We start from the raw sequence: 23,097 nt of genomic DNA on the forward strand, positions 1-23,097 counted from the left end.
TTCCCCTCTGTCCTTGATATTACGCAGCACCATACACCACGTCCACTTGTGTTTTCAGAGAGCAGGGATGTCACTAAACATGCCGACTGGGACTCCCCCGAGAGTGAGTGAGAGCTTAATAAACCAGTATTAAAGTGCACATCTCAGAGTTTCCTTCTCTTTGCCCAGTCATCTGATCCTGCTTCTCAGTGCCCCATTAGCTCTACAGGATACACCAGCCTGGTTACTGGTCACAGGCAGGATTGTAGTTGTTAAATGTGTCTGATTTACCTTCCTGCCTTTGTCCTTTCAAAGTTGTTCGCTTATTTAAATCCTGGTAATGTGCATTTGGGTCCCCCTCCCTGAACCCATAATTAAAATGTGACCTTGTATGCAACCTGACTACCTGGTTGATCAGCTGACTGGCTGCTCTTGTTTCTTGCCTGTTTTTGACTGTTAAAATAATGTTGCCATGTTCCTAGATCTAAAGTCTTTGGTGAGTATATTGTTATCATGAGCAATAGAAATAATGGCCAAAATGAGTAAATTAATAATAAGGTTGTGATAAACTTTTTTTTTTTTTTTTTTGCATTTTTGAGGCATTTAGCTGACATACAAACATTAAAAAGGATTCATGTGAATGCATTAATACCTTTACTTTCACACAATTTTTGACAACTCACCTTTGATGGTGTGAAAGCAGAAGTAAAACAGTCATTGAATTTTAATAAAACAGAATTGAGACACACCAAAACACAAACAATGTATCAACAAATTGCAAATATTCATTACAATCAATAAAGGAAAACACAGAATTGCTCTAACTTACACTTGACTTTTTACAATGAAATGTGGATTGTTGGATCATGATGGGATGACAAAAAAATGTATCTCAAATAAACAGGAATGCTCTCCAAAACTGTTATTACTGTAAATTAAACTGAACGTTTTTCACTCAGAACTATAAAAAGTTAAGTAATGATGACACTGAAACTACAGGCTGAGGTAGATGTTTTGTGTGTGTATGTGTGTGTGTGTGTGTGTGTGTGTGTGTGTGTGTGTGTTTGAGCTAGTGCTAGCTGCACTGCTGCTTCTACGTCCTCAGCGAGCTGAAGAATGGGTGCCACAACGCCTCCTCCAGGGTGATCCGTCTGCAGACGTCGTACTCCAACATGCAGCTGAGCAGGTCAAACAGCTGCCTCTCTTCCTCACTCTTCCTCTGCATGTACTGCTGAGAGACCGAAAGTTACTGTTACCTCATGCTGGCGGCACCTCCACCACACAACAGCGGCTGGCTGATATGAATGCTGTTTACCTTCAGAGGTTTACAATGTTCCCTGATATAATCAGCAGAGGAGCTCTGCTCGTCCCAGTCCAGATGCTCATTGTGCACGTAGTGCTGCTTTCTACAAACACAATAAAGTACATACACATAAATTATACAGTAGTTTGTTGCAGGTAAGTCAGACTTTTTCTTTCTTTCCACCAGCACTCCGCATCGAGTCACACTCACAGCTGTGGAGAGGACATTAAAGGGGATATATCATGCCTTGTTTGTTATTTTCTATCTATGTTAAATATGGTCAAAGTTCCAAAAATTGGGCTGAATATATGTAAAAATGCTCCCTGGAAGTCAAAAACCATGACTTTCAATGTAACTTCTACTTTTCCATCGCACTGATGTTCCCATTGGACTGACGTCGACGGCCATCCGTTCTGTGGTCTCGTTGTCCACTCTCATACTGATCTGATTTTGGCTCAAACATGTACAGATGTATTTGAGAAGCTGACTTTTGAGAGAAAAAGAAGTGAAATCCAACTACTACTGTGCTAGCCTCCAGAGCTGGAAGCTAACCAATCAGAACAGAGTGGGCTCATCAGGAGGGGGGCCTTAAAGAGACAGGAGCTCAAATGGCCTGTTTCAGACAGAGGCTGAACTGAGGGGCTGCATAAAGAGCCAGTTTAAGATAAATAAGGAGTTTTTTTTAACTGTAAATCATACAAAGATATTCCAGTAGAGCCACAGAATATAAATACAGACCCAGAAATGTGCACGATATGTCCCCTTTAACCTGTGGATCTTACCACTCTTGATATAAGCAAGACACATCTATCACCATGGATACTGATGGACACCATGACTCACCAGAGTACATAAGATTGCTAAGGCTGCACAAGTAAAGCTTTTCACTGTTTTAGGTTCAAGTGCTCTTTTAATTACATCATGTTGTTGCGCCCTCTTTCCCCGAAATGGTTTAATGGCACCCGGCTGGAAAACGACCAACTCCTAATATTTGCATAACAGTAGTGGATGAATACATGCATAAACATTTTCTTTTGCCAATTTTGTGGTTAAAATAACCTAAAAAAAAAATTAGGTTAAAATTTGTTGTACATTTTGATGAAACTTATCTAATGTCTTTCATTTTTTGTAAACAAATGTGATAATGCACTCTGTGTGTTTGTGTGCACTCAGACTGTTTATCCAGGGGGATGCTTCTATGTAAAAGTGTGACTGCTCTGCTCATCCTTTTGCTTACCTTGATGCTGACCAGATGAAGCAATTTTGTAAATACAGTAGATGGGTGGATGTATATGTTAGAAAATAAATAAATAACAAGTGCTGTGAGAACCAACCGTACAGTCTGTGCAGCCAGAGAACAAAATCAATGAGCAATAAGAGGCTTAGGTCTTGTTCTTACCTGGTTTGTTTCAGCAGGTGGGGGGGGATCGGCCCCAGGATTTTCTCCATCATGGCTAGATGTTCTTTACTGTCGTGGGTCTGAAACAATAGACAGACAAGGCAGCAGCACTTATTACTGTTCCTTAGTGTTTGTATGTGTGTGTTTTTGTGCTCTTGTACACCTACGAAAATAAGAACCAAGATGAAATAAAATTATCTTTCAATCTCTGGACTTTTGATGATCAATATTAGGGACTACTGACATAGTATATTCAGTGAGAGTCTTTGCACGTGTCTTTGTGAGTTTGTTTGTGTGAGTGATTGTGTACCGGAAAGAGTGTCTGTCCGAGGTAGTACTCCATGAGAACACAGGCCAAGCTCCAAACATCACACGACTGGTTCCAACCCAGATCTGAGCACACGGTTAAAAATAAAAACATGTATTAATGTCACGGTAAACTGGTCCGATTTAGAAGTTCTATGTGTGTGTGCGTGTGCATGAGTGTGTGTGTACCCAGTATGACCTCTGGAGCTCGGTAGTGGCGTGTCGACACCAGGGATTCATGGTGTTCGTGGTCAAATGTGGCGGTGCCAAAATCCACCACCTTCACATCCAGACTCCTCAGTTTCCTCTCCTCACAATTCTGACACACACACACACACATATATATGTATATACCGTACACACACACATTGCTAAACACCCTTCACTATTTGCACGACCTTGAAATGACAGCATGACATTTTGATATTTTAGTTGGTATTTTGTGTCAGTACAAACCTCTAGAACAAAAAAAAAAAAAATCATTCTGGCCGCTTTTACCGTCTCGCTGTTGAACTCCAGGTCACAGTCAGAGCAGACAAACAGGATGTTTTCTGGTTTCAGGTCTGTGTGGGTCAGCTTGTTACGATGCAGGACTGTGAAAAACACAAAAACACAAACAGTCCACTGTAAGTGTGATGACATATTGCTCCATGTAGTCTTGGTTTTGTGCCGTTCAGTATTAAGCACCAAGTGAGATGAACAGCACACAGTTAGCAGGTTTTCCTCACAATGCTGCAATTTGTATAAGAGAGATGGTGAAATTATAACCTTGTTGTTTTACACTTATCTCATTTACCTTCCTCGCTCTTTGCAGATAGTTTGAGTTTAATGTTTCCAGGTTGCAAAATATTTGTCTGTGGGATTTCTGTCTCCACCTGAATGACCGATAATTGTTTTCACTACTGATTGATCAAATGATCAAAGTAAGTATTCATTTTGTATCCAGAATTAGCTAAAACAAAGAAAAGGTTTTAATAGGTTTGACAAAACCTATTTGAGTTATAATCCTTGACTTTTATCAACATGTATATTGTATTTACGTTTTGCAATTAACTTTCTATATAGTAGTTTTTATCATTAGTGGCAGAGTCCGACATTCCCGCCCTGGATTCAAATTCCTACCTACAATGCTAATTTGTTTGGTTGCACTGTAAACAGATAGATCAGTTGCTCTTCTGTTGTATTTCAGAAAATGTAGTTGGTGTTGCCAATTCAACCAGCACTAAAATCTTAAGGATTATATCTTTAATTGTTTATCGAAATTATAGTTAATATTCAGTTAATCAACTGATTGATTATTCAACCACTTGTTTCAGCACTTGTGTGTATTTGGATATTTCTGCTGTGAACTGTGGAATATTTTGTCCGCCGTGGTGCAGCAGACACTCGACTCACAGCAGACAGCTCTGAAGATCTGGAAGGCCATGTGTCTGATCTGTTCCACGCTGAACGGCAGGAAGTCGTTCTGTCGGAGGAACTCGAAGGTGCTGAGACCCAGCAGCTCGAACACGATGCAGATGTGACCTTCGTGGTCGAACCAGTCCAGCATCCTGACACAGGCGCTGGCGAGAGAGAAGAACTGATCTATAAACATGAGGCAAGACATCTAAATAACAGAAAAGCTGCAGAATTAAAATGAGGGAAATGATTATGTATGATAAGCTTTCCTTACCAATAAATTAAGGGCATGAAAGGTCACATTTAATGCTTTTAGAGGATGAATTAGCCCTCCAGGATTTGCTCTGCTGCTCTGCTGCAGCTATACTCACAATCTGTTGTTGTCATCCAGGCTGTTGATCTCCTCCAGCACTGCGATCTCAGACTTTGCAACTTCACGGAAACAGTCGATGTTCCTTACAATCTTCACGGCCACATGCTCAGCTCTGTTGAACATACAGACAGGTGCACACAGACGCACAGATAAAGACAAGAACATTTCCTTCATTAATGCCACAAAGATGAATTATTGTGCATTTAGTTTGCATGATGATTAAATGGTTTCTGGTTTCTGGCTGTTGGCTAATAACTCTTGATGTTGCCATGATGGATGGAAACCTTAAAAATTTCTGGATCTGTTTGAAGAAGATTAAATCCAAGCAGTAAAACCATTCAATAGTTAGAGGGTCAATGATGGATCAGCATGTATGCTTACTTGTCTCTATCAATACACTCCACCACGTTTCCAAAGGCTCCTGTTCCCAGTGTAGATACCACCTCATCTGGGAAGGACAGACAGACATTTATTAGGGTCAGAAATGTAAGCAGAATGTCTTAAGAGGGTAATGCAATTGTCAATATAAAAAATAAGAGATAATTGCAAAAATAGGCCAAAAAAATAAGCAGGAAGTACATGAAAATATACTGCATCTTAATTCAATGACTGCATTCTTCAGAGTCTTGATTTTGAGACCGATAACATGTTGACGTCCTCATGTGTTGTCGGAAATGCAGTCACAGTTGTTTCATTTTTTCGTATACCATGATCCATTGTGCACTGAACAGTCGGTGGTTTAATGGTGTTAACAGGCACCCCGTTTCCAAATGATGTCACATTTTTCTGCGGCAAACACTGAACTTATTCACCAGACGACCTTGACTTATTTCCTGTGTCAGGATCCCCACTGTGTGTCACAGAAATCATAGAAGAGGCTGCAGTTTTTGATGAAATGCAAGTCTGAAACTGCATTAGTTTTTGTCTTTTTGAGGCCAGATGTGGAGGGAAGATGAGGGCTCAGCAGAGTCTGATAACAACTGACACTGCACGGTTGATAGTGAAGGTGTGGAGATTTGGGGACCGATGTGTAGAGACATTTACCTTCAAATTCAGAACACATCTGGAGGTTCTGTGGCTCACACTGTCATAAGATTTCAACCAGGTGTAAATGCAAGCTCTGTGTTCACACCACCAGCAACCTCAATGATACTGATCCAACACCAGCTGGAGCTTTACCTGTCAGCTTGAATGAGAAGTTATTTACTGTTATTTACAAAAGTGTGAGATAAATGCTGATGGATGTGAGTAAAACGTCGCTCCAAACTTCACCTCCAACCAACTTTACTGCACCAATAATCAATTTAATTTTATATTATTATTTCTTCTCTATTTACTTTATATATTCCTCTGGTAGGCTTTGTTATCTTTTTACTACATCCTTATATGGCTCTGCACTGCCAGTATGTGCATTGAAGAAAAGCTATGACATGGATGTTACAAATACATAATATGTATAGATTATGTATTATGCAGTGCTGTCTTGATATTTTTCATATGCTCACTTCAAAAATAATTTCTGGCATTGCTGGTGGTGTGAATGCACAGTGACCTTCATGATGTTAGAAACATCAAAGCTATGACAAGGACAGAGAAGACACTAAAGACAGAGGTAGCAGTCACGTACATCTTTCTTTCAGCACGAGGCCGACATGATAGACCAGGTGGCCCTCTTCATCATCATCCTCACAGGTTTTCCCCCTGTAACTCTCTTCTACTCCGTTATCATCCTCGTTGACAGTATTGTCATCATGGCAAGCGGTTTCAAGTTGGAGTAAGTTGTCATCAGGTTGGGTTGAGTGCTGAAGATATGCGACAAATGGAAGATGAAGCGATAAAGGTGTCAAGCACGTTCGCGTTGGTGGTACGTAGCCCAAAGAGACACACAGGTCGACAATCCGACATATGGACAAGAAAATACAAGAGAAAGACAATTTGAAACATGTTAGTTGGTTTATCACATGCAGGAGTTGATCATTACAGACATTTAAATCTGAAAAACAGGACTGACTTGATTCCAGTGGAGGACAGTTTGAACTTAAAGGTGCTCTGTGTAGTTTTTGACCACTTGTGGTTTTGATAAGCAGTTCCCTGTTTTGTTTGTGTCTCATGCTCTAGTAGCATTAACAGAGGAGAGGCTTGTTGATTTAGATTTTTTTTTTACTATATATTGTTCAGGCAGCTAATGAAGAATGGTATTTCAAAGACATGTTACAGGTTCTAAAGGATCCTGATCATATTTCTTTGCAAAAACTTTGCAAAAGTAGTTAAAAAGTGAAATCCTTTTATATATTTCAGGATTATTGTGTAGGTTTAAAATGACTTCTGCCTTCAACCTGGATTGGTTTATAGGAGGTGCTAGTAGTGGGTAAATAGGCAACAAGACTAAATTGCTATTTTAGATCATCCTGAATTGCAAGAAATGCAAAATTAATACATGCATTAATAAATAAATTCAAAAGGTCCAACCAAAATGTTGACAGGAGGAAGATTAACGTACAGAGTTACCAATCTCTGAGAAGGTGTGGGGGTTGCACTGGTTGAAGCTTTGAGTCTTTCTGCCAGTGTGCAGGTCTGATTTGGCGTCATCACCATCTACCAGCAGAAAGAGAAGCAGTTACAATAAACACTCCACATGTTAGAGAAACAAAACACACACAAAAAAACAATGAAAAACTCACACAAACATTAAAAAAAAAAAACTGAATGGACACTAGTCCTACTCAGAGCATCAATAGCTGAAGCTGAAATCTTTTGCACAATAAAGAAAAAAATGATGTGATCATTAAATATTCAAATACACTTTTAGGTATTATACTTTTCTTAAGAGCTTATGTTATTAACTTCAGTAAGAGTAAAAATTAAACAAACTTTTATTCAACCCAACCCATTAGGCACTGGCCAATATCCAATTTTTTGGCTGTAAAATAATACATACACTGTTTCCATAGCTTCCTTTTAACCTTCAGCCTTGAATGTTGTACAGTAATTAGCTGATATGGGGAACAATTAAGGCATTAACAAGAGGTTATTTTCAAGTGAAAAAAAAAATGTATCTTTCACTTCTAGAGGGAAAACTATCTCCCTCCTCGTGTGTCTTGTTAGCCCCATTCAGGACTTTTTTACCCGCTGCTTGTGAGACAGATGTGGATGGTTCCCATAGAAAAGCTTTGGGAAGAGTTTGTGAGCTGCTCGTTAATGGAGGTGGGGCGGTTAACCAGACGAAAATTTGACAAACAAACCACTTAGTTCTCATTCTTAAAGTCTTTTCTCTTGGAAAAATAAAAAACATTGTCTGGAAACACTTCCAATAAATCATACATCTCATCTTTGTTTGGCTTGTCTAAAGTTTGAGTGAAGCGTATTCTTTGCCTTGTTCAAAAACAAACAAAGTCAGTAATTATATCTTATGGGAAGTATTTTTTGGTTTTACAAGAGAAAAGACTTCAAGGATGAAGAAAACTGGTTGGTTTGGCAAACCATCCTCCGCTAAAGAGCTGTGCTTGGATGCTTCCTTGAGCTGTTCTATGGAAACCATCCAGGACTGACTCCCACGCAGATGATGAGACAGTCCAGAACAGGGCTAGCATCTTGTTAGAGTGCCCATGAGTCCACCTACTGACTTCAGTGTGAGCTGGACTACACATGATGAACGTGACATAAATGATCAACATTTATGTGGAGATACCTATCCAGGGACCCAAGTTGTCGTCGTTCCTGCCCATAGTGCTGTTTTCCACACTTTGTGTAGCCTCACTTTGCAACCTGTAATCCAGCCTCTGGTAGATCTGGCGATAGCTAGATGGGTAAGAAGGAGAAACACACAGATGAGACTCATGTGAGGTCCTTATAACTAGAAGGGCAAAACAGTTCAGCCTTTCATGCCAGAGAAAAAGTCAGATCAGATTGGTTTATCTTCTGCAGCTCTGCATTGTCAGACTTGACTGCTGTACTATCTTTGTACTTTAGCATTAAGATAAGTACAGATGAGCTTTGGTAACATTAGATTAGCATACTTAAATATAGCATGTAACATTTAGCATGTTAATATGCTAATGCTAATGTGTGCACTTAACTTTTGCATTAAATTGAACAGAATAGAATTAAATTGAATTATGATGTAAATTGGTGCATATATGTTTTTTTAGACTCTGTTTTGTTTATCTTTACAGTCATTTGCATTTGAATGAGGCTGTGTGTATGCACTGTATTTATGTAAATCCTCCTGTGAGATCTTTTGGGATGCAGGCTGTATGTTTAAACTTGCCAGTTGTGTTTTAGGATGGGTAAACATATAAGAATATTTGTTTGCTGATGATTACTGTGTCTGATTAATCCCATATGAGATGGGTCAAATGACCAGAAAAAAAATATTCATTCATTATTCATTCATTTGTTGTTGTTGTATGTAAGTGTAGCATGTTTGTAGCTAATGACAGAATTCCCTTCAGTATGCTAACTGTTGGCATGTTGACATAGCATTAGTATGCAAACTGTACACATCATGCTAGTAATAACAACTGCATGTTTCATTAGGAAAACGGTTTTTTGTTTATCTTGTTATGAAGCATTTTATAAGTGTAAATTTTGACCTGGTGGTGGTGTTAGAAGAAAAGTCAGGAAATTGACAAATCATCATTTATCAACTTATTTCATGAGAATCCATCCGATAGATATTTCACTCCAGACAAAGACGACTGAACAAACTGGTGACTGACCATTATTATTGTCATCTCTTGTAAGTGCAGTCTGTTAAAACAAATAGATTAACATTGTCCTATACTGGCACAAGTAAAGTGGTTACAAAATGATTAGGAGGGAGCGTTATAACTTACAAGATCTGAGATCTGTTGCTGCACCTTAATGAAGAATGGGTTCCTAAAAGAAAAGGTCAAAAAATCTTCAGCGTCTTCCTCTGTTACCTTTCTATTCTCTTCCTTCTGGACACATTTTGTCAAGGCACAATGTTTAATCTGGGCCAAAATAAATTCCACTGAAATGTCACGTTTGCACAGGAAGCTGGAACTTCACAGCTCTTAACTCTTCGCTGAGCTCTGCCTGGTATTCAAAGCCTGCTCCCTCCACAGCCCCTGGGGCAAAGGTTTCCCTGTCTCTTCAAGCCCTGATGCCGTCTTCTCTGTTTTCAAAGCTATACATAGTGTTAGACCACTCCAACCTACAAACTATTGGCGCCCCTATCTCCAGGGCTTTCCCTGGCCTTTTGGAGAAGTCTTAGTTACGACCCCACAGCCAGCAGGGCAGCTTCCAGAGAGGTGAGAAGATAACATGAAACCATAATGGTCCCTGTGGGGAAATTAGGTTATTAGAGCAGTCATGGGGTCTGTCAGAGTAAAATGGAATAGAAACAAGAATAGAGCTATGATATACACAACGGACAATTATATGAATAGAACATGTTGCATAGAAGTGAATGGATGAGGTTTTAAAAAGGTTTAACTTTGCTTGATTTTGACTTTGTTGTTTTGTTGTTGATTAATGCATGTGACTTGATGAATTTCTTTCACCAAGTCTAAAGAAAAACATTGAGAATAATAGCATTAAAGGTACAGTATGTACGTTTTTTCTTATACCTTTTACTTGAAATATGCTTCAAAGCATATCTTCAGGTTGTCAAATGCTTCTGTGACTCAGGCTCTTTGAACAGTCTGGCGGCAGTACAGAGATATTCTCTTCTCAAGTTTTTACGTGAACCTCATCCTTTTAGCCAATCAGACAAGGCCAAAGTCAGGGATAGAAGCTCACAGCTGTCAGTCAATACATTAAGGCACTTCTGACCCACTACTCATCTCGTACTGGAAGACTTTGCTATGGTTTACTCACAGGCTAGCAAGCTCCTGATACCTGTGTTAGTCAAATCGAAGAGTTCCGTTAGTCCCAGGGAGAAATTAATGCATCGGTTGCGCACAATGGACATAGCGAGGTGTGACGTCACCCATCGGTTTGCAATGGAGTCAGTTTGAAGCCCAAAAGCAGAAGCAGCTTATGGTCAGTGCCATTTAGAGCCAGAACATGGAAACACGCCCTGCTACCTCGGAGCAAAGCTAACGCTAGCTTCCGGGGAACACTGAGCTGCAACTTGCACTTGGGCTAATGTTAGCTACTTTAGCTAAATTGTGCTAACAAGGCAGGTATCTTAATCAAGTAACATTATGTTATAAAAATGATGATTACACTGTGTATGAGTGTTACTATTTTATCTAGATCATAATGAATTGTTCCTGTCTTGTACTGAAACTCTGCAACATCAGCAGACTCATCAGCTGAGGTTAAAGGAAGTTCAGCATTATATTTGTAAAGAGGAAGATGTAGAAATTAAAATTCGTTGGAGACAGAGTGAGGCATGTCATCTGGGGGTCAGTTGGGCAGGATGGCTCCTGGACAGGAGAACTGAAAACAGACATGACGTTATCTATAAGTCTGTATTTTGATAGATTAAGAAAAGAAATGTAACTTAAGTTGTATAAAACCCTGTTATAAGTGCTCCACTGGGAGCCTTTTTCTTTGTAACTTCAACCTGCGTGTTGCACTGCGAAACGCTCCTTCTTGTACAAGAAAATAAATTCTGTTAAATTTTGATACTTTGGCTCTGGTCTCTATTGTTTAATGGTCATTACGTAGAAATTCTTTTAACACATTAAAATGACCGAAACATTGCGATAGTAGTCCAACTGTTGAGAGCAGCTGGTGAGCAATCAATCAATGCCCACACTGCAGACTTTAAAGCTAAGTCTTCAAATCTCATTAATGGAGCAATAATTAGAGATTGAGACTATAATGACTCGTTGAAAAAAATGGTCAACTTAGTATTTCTAGAGAGAAGTTGACGCTTTTTCAATGAGAGTCAGTTGGAGCATCTAGCAGCAGTCGGTGGCACTTTAAGGTACTTCCACATCGGCTTCAGCCTCAAGCTGTGGTAGTTGCCGTTAGTACATAATTTATTAATTTTATGCACATCACATGTAGGTTCAAGGCTATTGGGAAATAGCAGGGGTAAAATAAATTGGAATTTTGTGGTTTATTGTGCATGATAGGCTTGCAGAGTTCACAGGTTGAAAATACAGTGCTTGGACTGCATACTGTACATTATGATCTACCTCGTCTCATATTAAAGGTTAAGGCTGGGGTCATCCTGTACTTTTATTGCTGTCAACAAATCCCATGAAAAGACTAAAGCCAACAATGCATCAGTACATCTCTCAATACTTTCTGACTTTCCAAGACATAAATCTTTTTTAAAAATCCCAACAATTTCCTAAAAACAGCTGGGCACTGGAGTTTTAGACAAATCTCAGACACACTGTAGTAAACTGCATTTTGGGGGGATTATTCTCAGCATTTGGAGCTTTAGTAAGTATTTCTGGCAGCAGGATGATATATGTGGGATTAACTCAAAATAAACAAGTGTGTGTATTCATGGTGATGAAGGAACATGTCACCCAGTGCAACAGTGTGACTAATTGATGTGTTTTAATAGTTTTTGGACAATAATGGAGCTCTAAGGCCCAGGGGAAAAGGCTATATCAAACTTTGGCTACACAGGAAATTGTTAGTTTTGTTCTTTCCATGGAATTTCTTGACAAAAAGAAAAATAAAGTATATCACGAGCCTTATCCTGTAAACTGTGTATTTTAATTCAAGAGGCTGAATCAGATTTTCCTGGGCTGATTGACATCTTGACAACTGCATGTCTACAACCTAACAGTTTTCTGCAGCAAGCGCGATGGCATGCGGATCCGTTGCATTCATTGGGCCTTGGCCATCACACTTGTCAGTGCCTCTACTGTACCATACCCTCATGCAAGGAAAACCTCTCTCTCCCTCCCCGTCCCTCTTCCACAAATAGCAGACATGCCACTCACAGCAGGGGTCTCTCTCTCCCTCAGAGTTATTTCTTATTCATCTTTTCAACACCTCCTCCTCCACTCCTGTTGTATATCTACATTAGACTATCACTATGTCTTATAAACTTTGCAGCAAATATTAAAAGTCAGTGCCACCTACAACATAAATACTATCATTTGGGCACATTTTAGCAAGAATTTGCCTCTCAAATTAATATTTCAAAATGTTTTCCCAAGAAAAAAAACTCTTTTATGCTTACATTTTTTGTGTTTTTTACTGTGCTCCAATGTATATTGAAATATTTCTGTTTGGTTGACTGGCCTATGAGATGCCGAGGGTCTTTTCTTTTTATAGCCAACAATGCGAAGGAGGGATAGTCATTCCAGAGTGGCGTTTTCTTCCACCCTCTCTCAGGAATGGCTCTGCCTTTCTGTGCCATACTGCTCAGCTGTCTCTGATCAACTATAAATCAGCGCTGAGGATGACTCACTCCTGCTAACAACGTGCAGGACCGTTGTCACTCACTTAAGATCCTCCGCCACTCACTACACTGCTCACAAACCACTGCCGGGAGTGTGGAGGGTTTCACTCCGCATACAGCTCGATATGCCAGAGTTAGGGGCCCCATTTCAACTGCAGTGACCAACGGCGTCACTGATGATTTTCTTCAGTGGTTGCAGTTGTTATTAAGTAAAATATTTTTTACTGGTTTGGTAAATGAGCTCATCATGTCCCTCAGGGATCAACTCATCAATTCTTGTCCCCTTAAGTAATTGTGAGTAATTGCAGATCAGTATTTTTAGCCAGGGTTGTGGCGTGGCTCTAGAGTCAGTGTCAATGTCAGTCTGTCCCTGGTCCACACTGAATATCTCAACAACTATTGGATGGATTGCTAAGAAATTTTGTTCAGACATGGTAATTTTATGTCCCCAGAAGATGAATCATTATGACTTTAATGATCCCCTGTCTTTTATGTACAGAAGGTGCTATATACATCAAGTTTTTTGTTATTTTGTTTACCAGCAGGTCAAATGTCCCACTTATCCAGTGAAATATCTCAACATCTAATTGATAGACAGGCACAAAGTTTTGTACAAACATTCATGTTTCTCAGACAATCAGTATCCTGATGATTTTGGTGGTCCCATGACTTTTCCTCAGGCACCATCATGAGGTTCACATTTATGGTTTTGAGTGAAATATCTAGACAGCTATTGAATGCATTGCCATGAAATTTGGTACAGACGTTCATGTTTCTCAAAGGATGAATTGTAATGACTTTGGTGGTCCCGTAACTTTTCATCTAGCACCATCATCTGGTCAAAACTTTAATATCTCAAATACTTTGGTTTATGACCAAATACTGGCAAGATATTCCCATCAGCATCAGCTGATCAACTTTTGGTGCTAATTAGTAAATGTTAGCATGCTAATACACTAAACTAAGATAGTGAACATGGTAAACATTACAAATGTATTTATTTATTTATGCTTTTATTTCAGTATTATTTCCCCTTTGCATTTTCCCCCTATTTATTTCCCCAAACTTATATATTTATATACTTTCTTTTTACATTTCTTTATGCATTTCTGCTTTATTATATTATAATAATATTATATTATTATATACTAATAAGGGGGGTCATGAGATCAACTTTTTGTGCATTGGTTGATCACATTAGACTGTCCAAAAATAAAAAGACTCACAGGGCAGCCCGGTGCAGTGTCAGTGCTGGGAGCGGGTAGCAACATGTCTACCCGTCTTTTGGTGCCCTGTGGCCAGCATACAGCAGTGTGGCTCAAGGACAAGGAAGAAAGAAAAAGGCAAATCAGGATCCATGAGCTGCCAGATGGCTGCCTCACCTCTACAACAACTAATAGCTGCTTTCCCTTAATTTATCTCCAGCAGGAGCAGGAGACGGTATAGAAGAGAGAGAAGAGATAGAAGAGCAAGTGAGAGAGAGAGTCAGTGTGTTGTGTTAATTCTTGTCTCTTTTGCGGTCAGATAAACAGTAAATTAATCAAATTCAGTGGCCCATATCGCTGTTTTCCAAGCTACACATAATACAGCCTCAATGCTTGACTCAAACAGTTAATGTTTCCTATTACTCAACACCAGACACCCACTGAACATACAGTTAGGAAATAGCAGACTAGCAGCGTATATAGTTGATGCACCCTAATGTGATCAACCAATAGGCAAAAAGTTGACCCCACGAATGACACCCACCTCATTTGCATAAAAATGCATAAATAAATGTAAATAGAAAATACAGAAAAATAAATAGGAGGGAAATGCAAAGGGAAAATAATACTGAAATAAATACATAAATAAATTTAAAAATGAATAAATTAATGAGTAAAATGGAAAATTAAATGGGCAAGTAAATAAATAGGGTGAACATTTATGCAAACATAAATAAATACAGAAGCAAATTAAAACAGGAATATTAATTTATGCCATTTTTTATATCATTTTTGGTGCATTTAATAGCATATTAATTTATTTATTGAGTCATTTATTTATTTATTTATTTTTGATTTTGGCATTTTCGGTCCTCCATATATCTTTCAAGTCACTGTTTAATTCAGCTCTATGCGCGGCAAACTTCAATACTGAAATCATAACATGCAATAGCACGACGTGCTGTCATCATAAAAATAAATAGGCTAGTTGCCTTAGTCTTGTCAGAAAAGTCAAAGAAAACAGTCTGCTTCGATGACAGACTTCTGGCTTCTTTTTATGCTTTATCATCCGCGGAGCGTCGCCCCTCGTTTTCCCGCATCTCTGCAAATCTCTCAGCAGACAAGGAGGCGACGTGTGGTCGATTTACTGCGTCACCACGTAGCCTAAACGCGGTGTCATCTCTATTGTCACGCGAGCGCTGACAGTGAAAGTCCGTTTCTGATTTTATTGTTGGTTGCACTAATGACTGCTCTCATGTTGAAGTGCTTTACTTAGATTTTTTTTAATAGCCTATTTTTATTTTAGATATTTTATATGGTCTATGGGTGAAGCATCATAAATCACTATGAAGGGGATAAAGTTTTGTCCCCACAGGAGATAAAAATAACTCAGCAGGGGCATGGATATATAGACCAGAGCGGTGCAGTCCTCTGGCCCTGTCTAAGACCTAAAATAAAATGCTTAAAGTTTTAACTCCATTCTTTTGCTAATTTGAATGTGACATGATCTAATAATCTACAATCCAGAAGCTTGAGATGAGCAAGTGATGGCTTTCATTGAAGGTGATTATTCAACTCTATCAGCTGTAGTTAATCTGATATGGCTGAAAATTAATTTAGATGCAAACTAACAATGGTCAGAGCTCTGCAAACTGAGCAGCTCACAGAGTCCTAACCATGAGCTCTATGTCTAATAACCACACTACAAACTGTAGAGTGCAGTGTGTGCATTCGTGCAGCATACTGAGAATACTGAATCAGTCCTGGGTGAAAGCATGGGGCCATAATACAGGTAGCTTTTATTGCTGGCAGCTGTGTTAAATGTCATGGGTGAAAAAGACCCAACTATATTTGTTTGTAATTGCAAACTTTAGGAACAAACTTTAGAAAATGGAATTCTTTTGTGATCGGAATAAGCACTTATTAAAATAAAGTTATTATTATTAGAGCTAGATTTAATTTTGGTTTCAGTTGTGTTATTTTGGGGTATAATTGCAATTTTTCCATCCTTATGGGTTTGAGAGTATTGAAAGCAACTGAAAATATATGCTTAATTGATTTTATTTATTTTTGCATGATAGTGGTCCAATAAAGGTTTTGAATAATGGCAAAAATCAATTACTGGTAACTGTACTTAAAACATATCTCTTTCTTTTCAGCTTTCAAAAGCTTATAGTAGTCAAACCCCTGTGGATTCAAAGTCACCTAGAGAGAATCCTGCATTTATTTGACTTAAGATTTGTTGCTGTATGAGGTGAGAGTGATTTTTCCGCTTACCAGTCTTTGTTATTGAAAGGTGTAATGTCTTCTGCTGCTCCTCTCCCCTTCGCTCAGTGCTGTTTGGGCTCCTGCTGGTCTGTTTGAGTAACTTACCCTCCTCTTCTTCTTCCTTGTCCCTGCCTCCCCCAGGGGGAATGTAAACACTTGTTGCCATACCGCATAGCTGCCAAACAAGGAGAGACAGAAATGGTGTCCTTGGTGCAATAAAATATTATGTCCCTCAGAAAACCAAGACGTGGACATTCCTGCGTACTTCAAGGCCGTAAAACCCTCAGCCAGCTGCAATGAAAAGGGACACGGCGAGCTGCTCCAGCCTCGACCCCTGGCCTGACCCAACAGGGGCTCCTCTTTCATCCCACAGGAGAAAACATAGTGTACTGTGTCCGATCTGGATCTTTCCTCCAGCAGGTGATGCAGGAGATGTGTGATGTACTCCATGAATGGAACAGGACACTGAATACACGTGCAACCTGTAATTCATAATGGATTAATGGACACATGTAAACGCAGTGTTACATAAGACCCGGGTAAACAACTGTAGGTCCATGCACATTACTGCTGTTTTAAAGACATTGAAAAGTTGTTTGTTGCAATGTTGTTTTTCACTTGAGATTCGACAGACAGTGACGATGTAGTGTAACATCAGAGGATTTCTTATCTTTATCTTGATCTTTTTATGCTGAACCCAAGTTTTATTCTTCATATTTACACTTTGTAGCTACAGTAGTGTGACTAGCTGAGACGACTAAACTATACTCACCACAATAATTGCAATTACTGAATATGCCACCCAAATGTAACAAGTATTTATTTTTTTTAGCATTTTGCCTATGACTGGCAGAAGAGACCAGAGTGAATGACATGCAGCAAAGATCCCTAGCCCCAATCAAATTGGGGATGTTGTGAGACCATGTCTGCATGTTAGACCACCAGGGACCACAGGTACACCTGGAAATGCATACATGTATAGTTTTTGGACAACATGGGGCTTTTATAGCATAAGAAATAAAGTATAGTAGGCTGAAAGTGCATTGATACAAATGATTTTTAAGATTAATTCATTGCTAGATATGTTTTTTTAGGGGAATTGAAATAAGATAAAATAATGCCAGCCTTGTTCTTTAAAGTTGCATTCATTTATCACTGGTTGCAAGGGGTCAGGAGCTCATAGATTTACAATCCTGATATATTATCACCTTTAGTTATTATAGAAAACACTTACCTTCTTACAAATGTAGTAGGCAACAAATACAAGCCCCAGTATTCACTGTCCTTTTAGCTTTGGATTGGTTGTGGCTTTTTAGCTGCTTCCACTTTCTTCAACAGCTAGTTGCTAACTTTGTCTGCCATTTTGTGGTGACCAGGTAGCATACAGTGGGTTTATCAGAGCATGTTTGGTAAAAACAGCTACCTGGTAGAAATGGAAAGTCAATCTTAGTCTTAAATTTCAATTTTTCCTGCAATGGCACCTACTCTGAGAGCAAATTCTTCACTTTTCTCAACAGACATGACCTGAGGTGTTCCTCAGAGCTCCATTCTAGGCCCATTGTTTTTCTGTGTATATGCTTTCAATCTGCTTCACAGACCACAAAAACTAGTTTAAACTAATCTAGATCATGATTCTGACTGTTAGTGGTGTCCATGAAGCCATTTTGTTCATTTAGTGTTTTAAATCTTAAAGAAATTGTTAAAAACAAACAAGCTCAACAGCCTGGCTTCCTTTTAAGATACATAGTGTCTACATCTAGAGATCATGTTTTCACTATAAAACATCCAAACAAACTAACTTTAGTTTTACAACCTGGGCTTAATCAGGAGAACCAATCTAAATTTAACATCACAACACCAAGGCTGAATTTTATACCACATTGGATCTGGCAGACAGGCAGGCAGCCAGCCTCACAGATCCACATTTTGTCATCAGCTGCCAAAGTTTAAAGTTTGTTGACTTAACTTGAGTCACTGTACTACACAACGTGATGCATATTTAATATCTTCCTTATTTAACCAAATTAACCAGTTAAGTTTACATATTAAATCCAGTCTTGTTAACTTGACTCATCAGTTTTTGCTCACCTGACTGAGATGAGTAAAATCAGATTTTTCTTTTCTCAATCGGTAATATTTGATATTCATGTTTAAAAGGGACATACATTCCAAATAATTTTGAGCAAAACAGTTTGAAATGCAAAGAACAACAAGCCAAAATATTGCATTTTATGTTTTTTCTCTCGAAAAATGTAAATTTCATTTAACTTTCACCAAAATCTTTCTATAAATTTAGCATACAGTTTAAAAAGAAAAACAGCTTTAACTTACACTGTGCATGTCCCCTATCAGTTTTATCAATTAAGCCTTTTTTAAACAGCAAAATGTTTGAATGCAGTTTCGTGCGAGGACCTGAAAGGTGACAGATGGGATTTTTACTGTGGCTTTGATCCACATCAACCACTGCAACGGGTTTGTATTTCCTTCCTTATCATAAAAAATAAAAATATCCTCACCTTTTACAACTAGCATAGTTCACATTCTGAAACTAGACACTGACCCCACCACAAGCACGAGTGCTCTTCTCCTCTGAAAAATAAATAAATGATTCGTCAAAATAAATAATCACAGATGACATTTTTTATATTTCTGATTTAATACTCATTCTTATAGTTTCATCATACTTTGGTCATAAAGCTCACAATTATGATGTTTTCCTCAATATTCTCAGCTTCTGTTAGAGCTTATTTTAACAAATAACAATGTCATTTACTGTATATCCAGTGGTTTTTAAGCATTATGCAAGTCGCTTTTATTTCCTCCTCATGAAATAGTGATGGCAGTTTCATCAGTCAAGGGTCATCATCTCTTTATAGCAGCAATTTATGAGCAACTATGGAAATCAGAGCTGATATTTCAGTGCAATAAAATCAGAAAATTCAGGAAGAAAACACATAAAAAGTCATTTAAACATAATTCTTAAATCTTGGAGGTTGCTGGTGGATCATTTAGTGTATGTACTGAATTAACTCGTATTAACAGGTTATGCCAGGTAATGAAAAGTCTCTATTTTGTGTGAGGTTTTCCGTTGTTACTGGACAGTTTATTAAAGTGATTCAAATTGTAATTCTTCTGTATGATCACTTGAGGGTGCTGCTATTAGACTGTTTATCTCTACAAGATGTAGATACAGGTCATTTTTTCTTGAGAGAAAGAGAGAGAGGCTGACTGCTCCTGGTTAGCAATATTTCCATGAGTGTGATTCATTACAGACATGCAGTCAAAGTGAAGAGGAGAGGAGGTGACACATTTCATTTAGTGGAGAGCACACACACATGCACGCACACACACACATACACACACACACACACAGCACACACACACGCAGCACTTTGTAATGAAGAGTATGCAGTCCAATGCCAGTTGTATTGACAGACAGATGTGAAAGCTCTCAGCTGTGATTGGAGTTCAGTCAATCAGACACAGACAGGTAGAAATACAGTATGGCATTAATATCTATTGGGTTTCGAGTCTGTCTGTCTGTCAAGCTGTCTGACTGAAAGACGAGACTGTTCTCACCTGAAAAGCAACAGCATTGTTTGCTTGCGTCAAACCTTTCAAACATTTTTTTTTTAACCTACCAAAGATCTCCGCTGGAAACACAAATAATGAATGCAGAGTGTCAGACGCAAAGGTAGAAGTAGTTCAACTTTGTTAAAGGTGCAAGATACGACATTCAGCCCCACTAGATGTCAACTATTTGCTATGTTAAGATATAGTGAAGTAATGGCGTCCTGAGCAGAGAATAAAGTCACACTCCCTCTGTGGTTGTTGTTATCTGAGCTTCTCTGTTCTTTGTTTTGATAGCCGGTCCAGCTGTTCGTGCATGTTATTGAATGTGAACGTTCATGTTAGCGCATGTGAGTCCCTCCCTGTCGTCCTCGCGACAGTCATCTAAAAGGCAGCTGGGTCACAAAGTTTCTCATATTACAGCTAAACAGTACACTAAAATATGCTGAGGTGAGAAATAGGAAATGCAGTAACAGAATCTTGATCTATATTTGAGCAGCACTGCCTAATTTTCATGAGCTGCGTGTTCAGATACCTCCCCCCCCCAACTTTATTGAGTAATCGATACTCACATTTGTTTTGTTGTGAGATGCTGTTGCTCTAGTGTGCCATCTAGTGGAGCTGAATGTCATCTGTGGCACCTTTAAGGTGACAAATCTTGACCACAATCTTTCCTTAGGTTTAACCAACTAGTGTAATTTGCCTAAACTTAACCAAACTTAAGAGAGCACTGACAAATGATGACACCCTACTCAACGTTGTGTCAGATCAGAAAACACTTGTTGGACTGGCTGACAGGTGAACATAGTGTAAAACATTATCTATTGAGTCATGTTCAGTTGTTCATCTTTTCATTTTCTTATTTCAAAGATGAAAAAGAACAATGTCATTGGTTGCGATCCAGACCAGTTTATGTAGAAGAAAAATTACTCCAAAATTCAAAGGACTATGGTATCTGGGTGATACTTGGAAACCAAGCAGAGATTTGTACAATTTCTGAATAAAGAAATGTCAACAAAAATATAATCTAGTCTATTCTCTCCATGAAGCCCAAAACTAGGTTGATGGCCCTATGCTGGACCAGTGGCCCTCCTGGGACCGTTCTCCTTCCCTTGGCCGACGGTGCAATTTTCAGAGATTTTGGATCTGGATCTTCGTCCTCCAAGAGATTCTTGGTCTATTCTATACACACAAAATCTATTGCATGTCTTTCTATCCTGGAGGAGGGATCCCTTCTCTGTTGCACTTCCTGTTTTTCCTTGTTAAAGTTTTTTTTTTTTTTTTGGAGGAGTTTTTCCTCATCTGAATCGAGGGTCTAAGGATAGAAGATGTTGTATTGCTGTACAGACCGTAAAGCCCCCTGAGGCAAATTTGTGATTTGTAATATTGGGCTATACAAATAAAATCTGACTTGACTTGACTTAAAGAAATATTTTTCCCAGTTTGGTGTTTGAGAACTTGAGTGACCTGCACAGAGCCCTGACCTCAACCCCATTCGACACCTTTAGGACGAACTGGAACCCGGACTGCGAGCCAGGCCTTATCACCCAACATCAGTGCTGGATGGGAGGTGTGCAGGTGTGTATTTTAACTTGTAGGCAGAACAGCTGCTAATATTTGATAGCTTATATCGATTAGTTACAAAGCTTTATCAACATACTGTACTGTCTGCTGTATTATACTTTGGGCCAATAAGGCTCATTGGGTTTGGAGAGACACTCACAGAGAGAGAGGGAGGTTCCTCATACTTTAATTGAGTTCAAAAGTTGACTGGGCCGACCAGCCTCTCTCACTTTTATGTCCACTTGAATCATGGTGACCGTGTGTTTCTGTATGTATATGTATATGTGTGTGTGTGTGTGTGTGTGTGTGTGTGTGTGTGTGCTGCAGCAGACCATACTTCAGCAGCAGCAGAATTTGAGCCAGATCATCTCTCTCTCTCTTTCTCTTCCACTCTGTCTCTCTCTCTCTCCCTCACCATCAGCTGTGATTACTTTAGTAAAACAGCGCTGCAGCGTCGCAGAGAACCAATTTTCCTAATGCACAGCCTTCACACACACACACACACACACGCACACACAGCATGGTTATTGATGAGGTAAATGGGGAGGGGGGCAACAAGGGGGCACACACACTGCTGGGAAATGGAGAGAGAGAGAGAGAGAGAGAGAGAGAAGGAGTGAGGATAGTGGGAATGAGACAGAAGGACGAGCTAGACGGGGACAAAGCGAGGGACATCGGGAGGGACAGACTGAAAGGAAAAAGGGACGGAGCAAAGGAGGAGATTAAGAAGAGGGACAGGGATGATGATGAAGACATTCACATGTGTAGACTGTGTTCTGGGAATGGAGCGGGATGTCCAGTTAAAGAGCTAATAAAGCAAATGACATAGAGAGGGAGACAAAGAAGGAGGGACCGTCTGTTTCCTTATGGACGATGGAGTAGTTTGACTCGCCGGCCGGTGGAAGAGACAAGAAAAAGAGTGAAACAATCCTTCAGGATGGTTTAAGTTTTTGTCAGCTGCTGAGAGAAAAATATGACATAAGAAAGAGAAATAAAGAGACAGAGACAGGTGAAATAATGTTGATCCTGTGTCTCAGACAGTGATGTCTTCTGCCAAAGATAGGAAGCAAAGTCAGACATCTCACTCTTGGTGGTTTAGCAAGCTGGAGACATCTTTGAGTACAAGTACACTCGCCATGAAACTCAACAAATTACAAGGTACAAACTAAAACTGGGTGTACATGGAGTTCTGGAAATGGACAAATGCACTCCAAATTATCTTAAATTATTTGTGGTAGATGTTTAAAAGAAGAAGAAGAAGTTCTAATACAAAGAGGAACCAGCGCCTCCGATATGAAGAAGTTTCTACCACGAGCGACATGGAACATTTTGAAGCATACACTTGTTTTTTGCTTCCTCTAAGTTCCTACGAAACACCACCCACGTATG

General features: G+C 39.2%; 1 protein-coding gene and 1 long non-coding RNA gene across 8 annotated transcripts; one reads left to right on the plus strand and one right to left on the minus strand.

The window, feature by feature from the left end:
- Positions 1 to 616: 616 nt before the first annotated feature.
- Positions 617 to 16,755, minus strand: LOC122995927 (dual specificity protein kinase CLK4-like). 4 transcript variants are annotated; one of them, XM_044371337.1, is made up of 14 exons: positions 16,585 to 16,755; positions 9,594 to 9,636; positions 8,447 to 8,556; positions 7,259 to 7,353; positions 6,386 to 6,560; positions 5,140 to 5,206; positions 4,757 to 4,870; positions 4,383 to 4,549; positions 3,486 to 3,580; positions 3,177 to 3,306; positions 2,992 to 3,074; positions 2,682 to 2,761; positions 1,295 to 1,385; positions 617 to 1,207 (listed from the first exon to the last, which is right to left on the minus strand). In XM_044371337.1, the coding sequence occupies exons 1-14, from the start codon at positions 16,739 to 16,741 to the stop codon at positions 1,073 to 1,075; spliced, it is 1,542 nt and encodes a 513-aa protein (XP_044227272.1). In that variant the 5' UTR covers positions 16,742 to 16,755; the 3' UTR covers positions 617 to 1,072. The 4 variants fall into 4 exon arrangements, 3 of the variants coding, with proteins under 3 accessions (XP_044227272.1, XP_044227271.1, XP_044227273.1); XM_044371336.1 differs by having other exon boundaries at positions 617 to 1,210; XM_044371338.1 differs by lacking the exon at positions 9,594 to 9,636 and having other exon boundaries at positions 617 to 1,210; positions 16,585 to 16,670.
- LOC122995929 lies at positions 15,183 to 21,451 on the plus strand. 4 transcript variants are annotated; one of them, XR_006406890.1, is made up of 5 exons: positions 15,183 to 15,870; positions 16,467 to 16,561; positions 16,717 to 17,087; positions 18,974 to 19,047; positions 21,195 to 21,451. It is a non-coding gene; the product is annotated as an uncharacterized LOC122995929 (long non-coding RNA). The 4 variants fall into 4 exon arrangements; XR_006406891.1 differs by lacking the exon at positions 16,467 to 16,561; XR_006406888.1 differs by lacking the exon at positions 16,467 to 16,561 and having other exon boundaries at positions 16,812 to 17,087.
- The last annotated feature ends 1,646 nt before the right edge of the window (positions 21,452 to 23,097 follow it).

The sequence above is a fragment of the Thunnus albacares genome, chromosome 13, assembly GCF_914725855.1.
Source record: "Thunnus albacares chromosome 13, fThuAlb1.1, whole genome shotgun sequence".
Lineage (NCBI taxonomy): Eukaryota > Metazoa > Chordata > Actinopteri > Scombriformes > Scombridae > Thunnus > Thunnus albacares.

Excerpts from the sequence above, each read along its gene's own strand:
- LOC122995927 (XM_044371336.1), bottom strand. The coding sequence starts at position 16,741 with ATGGCAACAAGTGTTTACATTCCCCCTGGGGGAGGCAGGGACAAGGAA. Across the intron at positions 4,550-4,756 it reads CTGGATGACAACAACAGATT|CGCCTGTGTCAGGATGCTGG; the intron begins GTGAGTATAGCT and ends CTCTCTCGCCAG. Across the intron at positions 2,762-2,991 it reads TCGGACAGACACTCTTTCCG|ACCCACGACAGTAAAGAACA; the intron begins GTACACAATCAC and ends CTATTGTTTCAG.